General features: G+C 39.1%; 1 protein-coding gene across 5 annotated transcripts in view; it reads right to left on the bottom strand.

The window, feature by feature from the left end:
- Window positions 1-6: 6 nt before the first annotated feature.
- Window positions 7-6,000, bottom strand: part of JAKMIP2 (janus kinase and microtubule interacting protein 2) — a 74,604-nt gene continuing 68,610 nt past the window's right edge. For 4 of the 5 annotated variants that reach the window (XM_085312698.1, XM_085312697.1, XM_085312699.1 and 1 more), the window contains 2 exons: window positions 5,809-5,881; window positions 7-928 (listed from right to left, as the gene is read on the bottom strand). In XM_085312698.1, the coding sequence (XP_085168824.1) occupies window positions 5,831-5,881 (51 nt within the window). In that variant the 3' untranslated portion in view covers window positions 7-928; window positions 5,809-5,830. The remainder of the gene's footprint in view (window positions 929-5,808; window positions 5,882-6,000) is intronic. The other variant, XM_085312700.1, reaches the window with a different exon arrangement.

Raw genomic sequence — 6,000 nt, 5'->3', positions numbered from 1 at the left:
TTTTTTTCTTTCTAAAAGCCACTCTGCAGGCCTAGTCCAGTGATCCTCAGCAGATTATTCAGCTAGTGAAACCAAGTGTGGTTGTTCTTATCTCTCCAGCAGTCTTTAAAGAGTATGGAAAGTATCTGGCAACGGACAGGCTCGTCTTCCTGGAGGGCAGACGAGGAGAGGTAAGGCTGCAGCTCCATCAGAAATCTTCCTGATGCCAGGCACCTGCTCCTTCCCTTCTGTGGCCATGCAGCATGGTGCTCTGGTACAGCTGTGGACACAAAACCCAGTGCCCACTCCTACCTGTCGCACCAGAAATCAGAATGTGTTTTTCTTGTCTTCCCCCCGCCCCCACGTTGCAGCTGTCATTGTTCCTGAGTGTAAAACCAAAAGAGAGAAAGAGTCCCTGTAGTAAGAAAGCCAGACTATTGAAACCGCATGCTTTATGGTCAGTATCTCCTCACAGTCTGTAAAATGTTTCTCCTGCTCTGTCCTGTTATTTTCAATCCATGGGAGGACAGTGTTACATTTAAAGTGATCACCCTGCACAGCAGGGATAGATTTTTCTGTCCTAACTTTGGTTTCATGCCCAAGACACACTTTGACTTGATCAGCTGAACGTGGTTCCTCATTGTTCCCTTTAAGTTTTTTCTAAGTGATGTATGTTCACTGTTTATTTTTCTTCTCCATTTTTTAATTTTGACATATAGAATTTCATTAAATGCAGCATATACCATAGCTTTGACAGGAACTGTCAATTAACAAATCTTGAATGATGGCTTTAAAATATAAAGTGGTTGCAGTCTTGGCTACAGGTTGTTCACTTGCAGGTTTTCAGTTTTTTTTTTTTTTTTTTTAGGTGTAAACAATGTTCTCTTCATCGGAGGGGGGAGCTGGAAGCATTTGCCTTTCTAAGGACTTATCTGTGTGGTCTGGCACTCTAAAAATATAAAAAAAGGAACATCTATATCAGAAAATTGTTAAGTTCCTCTACCTGCCTATCCAGCTGACAGGATGGAGTCTATCAACCAGACAACTGAAGACCAGACAACTCTCACCACTCAAGTCTACACRATAAATTTTACTGAGTGCAAAATACATGCAAACCAGATTTCCCTTCGTGATCACAAGTAAGTGTTTACATGAACACTGATATACATGAGTACAGAAAAAAACCCTCACATAGAAAAATCCCATATAAACAGGCACTAGAGAGTTCTGGTATGGATGCTAAAATTTTTTTTGCATATGGTTTCATTCACCCACCCTTGTTTCAAATGCTTGTCCTTTCTTATCTGAAAAATACAGCAGTGGGTGCTGCACCCACCCTGTGAGAGAAAGAAGCCAGAAAGCATCATCTGTGATTGTATCACGGCTTGCCCTCACCTAAACAAAAGGTTGGGAAAGGGTAAACTGCAGCAAGGGATGAACAAAAAGAAAGACTTTTCAAAAGCCTCAAATGGTCCCCTAGATGCATTTCAAGGATGCACTGTGTCTTAATTTGTTTCATTAAGGGAACTATTTGAAGTCTCTCATGATAAGGCTAGCAAAGTAAACTGGTGTCCAAAGGAACTAAAGCAAATTTTCCAAAAATCACATGCACCATCAATAGTTCTAAGAAGCAGAATTGTTGATGGCACACTCCTCATGCCATGCTCACCCCTGCTGTGTTACTTCAAGTGTCAAAGTCACTTAGGAATGCAGGTGGACTTTAAAGAGATTGGAAAACATAAAACAAACTTGTTTAGTTATTCCCTCTGATTCTGTGTATTCTAGCCTCAGAAAAATATGACTTTGCTAAAATTCCTCTCAGTCTTGCCAATGCCATTCCCAACTTGCTTCTGTCTTGAGCCTTCACCTCAGGTCTTGAGAGTTATGGATCTCATGGAGCTCAACAGAGTGAGTAAAGCCTGAGACCACACAGCAAAAGCAGCTAACAGCTGCCTGTGTTATCATATTGCTTTTGAGGAATTGATAGGCAGGTTACAAGATACGGTGCTTTGTACTGGTAGAGTGATGTGCCTTGGTAAAACATTCTGCTGACATGAGGCTTGCTGTGATGCTGTGTCTGCTACAGCTATTTTAACAGTGCAAGTGAGTTCACAGCTGTTCAGCTCCTCTGGAAAAGCACTMAGTTCATATTGCCCCTTAATGTTTTTCCATTCTCATAGCTGATTTCCCATTCCTTACATCACTACGTCTGCATCACTGGCATAGCTATTTCCTCTGTCTTTCAGCTTACAGAAATCCACCTTCTTGTTCCCTACCTGACATTCATAGCAAAATACACAAGGAGAGGGTGAAAAAAGCAAAAGAATGAGCAGGGCTTCATTCATCTTCTGTGTGATCCTAAAAATGGCAGAACACACCAGCAGGCTCTCCAGGCCTGTAAGCTACACTTCACTTCTCTCTGATGCTTCTTGTTCTCTCTATGGGAATAGAGACACAAGGGTCTTGTGACCTAGACCCTCCTGGTTTTCCAGGGCCAACCTCTGCAGAGCAACAGTAAATCCAGTGAGTGAAATTCTTCTCATGCTGGTGCATTAGATAGAGTAGCTTTCCTGGTCTGCATGAAATTACACTAAAGGGATTTACACCTGCTAAATCTTAGGTGTTGTTCAAAACAAGCAGAAAACTTGGTGAACGAGATGTGTGTGKGGAAGAGTGAGCGAAGTCCTGTTTCAGTGACACAGTGCTAGTGACCCCAGCAATGAAATCAGCCTCAATGCTGCTGTTTCCATTGGAGCTATTATAGTTCCAGCCAGTTCTAGAGGGGGCAGAAAAATGATTTAGTTTACTTTGACTATTAGTCCTGCTGAACAAATGCACAAATGAAGAGTCAACCCAATGCATCAAAGGGAGCTAAAAGCTTGTGCTAGAGATGTGACCTAGCAGCCACCTGCGGGTGGAAGAATCACTGCAAACAAGTAACAATCATCTGCTTGATGCTTAGGAGGAATGCAGACTTCTGCCATAAACCCCTCACCAGCTTTCTCTGAGCAGACAAAACCTGCCGTCAAAATAGGCCAAAAGGGCAAAAATGAAATCAGCAAATGTGGAGGTTTTGTTATTTTTTTTAATGTTCTTGATTCTTCTCCTTGTATATGTCTGTTTTCCCCCCTCCTGCTTTGAGCAGAGGGAAGAGATGGCTCCTCCGCAAGAAAGGACTCAGTCTGTCTTTTATTACATTGCTTAAATATTTACAAGGCTGTTAAGACAGCAATATGAAAGTCACTGTGGAACTGATGCACACAGATATCCATTGAAGTTTTTTTTTTTTTTTCTTGGCATGCAGATACTTAAATATTTCAGGGCACTTTAGATATTTTCACAGTCTCCAAGACAAACAATTAAGTAGCACTGCTAGAATTCTTATCTCAAAATGGTAGGGACGTCTATATTTTCAGAAGTGCTTATTTCAAAAGATACTAGCGTATATCTGCAATTCCTGAAAAGCCAGCCCAAGTGATTCATCCATGTTGTATCTAGCTCCTAGGTTCCCTTCCTTTCTATTCTTCACTGGTATACCAAAAACATTCATATAGTCTCATGAAGTACACATTGACCATTTTGCCCTGGAACTAGGGTTTTTTTCTATTTTAACTTCAATTACAGGTGGACAAAAGTCTTCAGGCAAATTATCTTTTCATTTTCTAATGAAAAATATCATATTTATTAATGCAAATTATTTTATCTATATTTATAGATCTTCTTGGCATTTGCGTCTACCACAAACTGAGGGCTTTTTTTAAACCTTTGAAAAAATATTTTTTTCAAAATTAAAAACAATAAAACATCAGCAGGACAACACTTCCTGAAGAATTCCAGTGTTGAAGAAAATTTTAATTTGCATGCTCCCAGCATGCTTGCTCTATCTGCAAAGACTCTACCAGGCTCAATCTTAAAAGAGATGGGATTAGGAAAGACTGTTTAATATTTTAATGTCATGAATGCATTTTTAATCAAGGTGACTTAAACTGAGCAGGGGATATCTTACAAGGTACATTTTCAAAGAACTAGGGTCAAGATTTGTGGGTTACTTATTATTTCTTCCACCATAGCTGATATTAGCACTGGCAAAACTAGGGTGTATGAATTGCTTAAAAAATCTGAAACTGCACCATTAAAAAAAGGACAACAGGATAAGCAGATGGGAAGAACTAATAAAGACAGGTTCTTGCAAATATCACTATCAGTTCATAAGTTGTATTTTGAAAAGTTTAGCTTCTTAAAATCAGCCTATAAATAATTTATCTGTTTCAGAAAATCTTCTATTTTTTCCACTATGAGTTAGCAGAAAACTGTAAAATCAAATTTTCACTAGTTATGGCCACTCAAAATAACTCCCAGCTACTGCGCTGTGTCACCATTCCCAGAAAGCCTGCTGCAGAAACTTTGTTAGTGAGTATGAAGCCAAAACTTAACCTCTTTAAAATAACATTCATTGGATCAAGGAGGTATGTTTTAAATAGTAGCAAACCTATAATGAGATTGGCAATTGTTTACAAGAGCCATGATCACTGATCTATCAACACCACACACACAGATACTTCTTCCCTTTGGTTCATTCCCCATTCAGTCCACRTTCTGTAAATGCTGCTGGCTAAGCCCATAAAAACATTTATTTTGAGGTCTGTCCGTCACAGGAAGCAGTGGATTCCAGTTGCTATAGCTAATTAAAAGTTGTCTCTCCTTCAAAACAAAACTGCAGGGAAAAAAAAAAAAAAAACCTTTCTAGCTAAAATGAAGCACAAAGTAGGGGGCTTTCTCTTTTCTTTTTTTTTTCTTTTTTAACGGGGGGTGAAGACCTATCACACTTAATTATGACCAATATCTTGAGTTGCATTGGAAACAAGTGTTAAGCTTGTGCAAATGGTAGAAGGGCTTGTCTCAAGTGCAAGGGCAGAAAGGTTTATTTATTGACATAGTCATAGAACCAAGAGTTATAGTGAGAAATTTAACACTATGGGTCTGTCCCCTAATCAGAAAATTCCAATCTGTCATTACACAGCCTGGATAATGTTGTATTTAAGACTCAAGGACATGTTCTACTTCATTTATATTGGGTCAGATATAAGATGCACTTAGTCCAGCATCCTAGCTCTGAAAATGGCCAGACATAAAGCCAAGCACATCATAGATGTCTGATTTATTTCCCCATCTTCCCACTGCTTTTTCAACTTTGAACTTCCAGCTGCTAAGCATGCTGTAGCCAAGATTTCTCTATATACTACATCATTAGCTACCACTGTTYGTTTGTTTCAAAGTTGTTACATGACAATTGCTTGTGCTGGAGGAAACAGTGAACAACAGCGACCTGTTCAGCCATTCTATCCCTCTGATGAATTTTCCAGACCTCTCCCACACCTCCTTTTAATAGTATTTCTCTTTCTAAGCCAGAGAAGGCTTTCTCCCACATCCTTCCCCTCAGCAGCTGATCACACTTTCTTGAGAAATCTTTGAGATTTAAAACTTTTTCCCAGCTGCATCATTTTGAAAAAGTCAATTCTGAATTTCATCTGCAATTCTATTGACTGCTTGATACTGGGAAATTTTAGTTGGCTTTTATTTTTTACCATTCTGAATAGCTTAGCATCATCAGAAAACTTTTGTCAATCCACTTATAAGTATATTGGATAGCATTGGTCTGACTGTAACTTCTGTGTAAGCTCAGCAGTTACCACCATCAATTGTGAACTACTGCAAACTGACATTGATCTGCTGAATTCTCCAGATATATATAATATAATACACAAGGATCTGATCCTCAGGTCTGTGCAAGCAGCAATAGCCTCGAGGAAATAAATGAAGTAGTCTTACCTTTCCAAGAGGCACATTGACATCAAGGCCAAAGAATAAAGGCAAGAGAGAAGAACAAGAATAGAAATAGAAACTGTAGAAGAAAAAGAAGATGGTGTAAAAACAAGATGTCATAGTGTTGTAAGCATCAGGATTAGTTCTTTTTGTACTCTGCAGGACAAGTAAAATAATTATGTATCCAGAGAACACTTT

The sequence above is a fragment of the Rhea americana genome, unplaced genomic scaffold (genome assembly GCF_003343005.1).
Source record: "Rhea americana isolate MKP2758 unplaced genomic scaffold, rheAme1 scaffold_37, whole genome shotgun sequence".
NCBI classification, from domain to species: domain Eukaryota; kingdom Metazoa; phylum Chordata; class Aves; order Rheiformes; family Rheidae; genus Rhea; species Rhea americana.
This window is presented reverse-complemented; position numbering and strand designations above follow the sequence as displayed.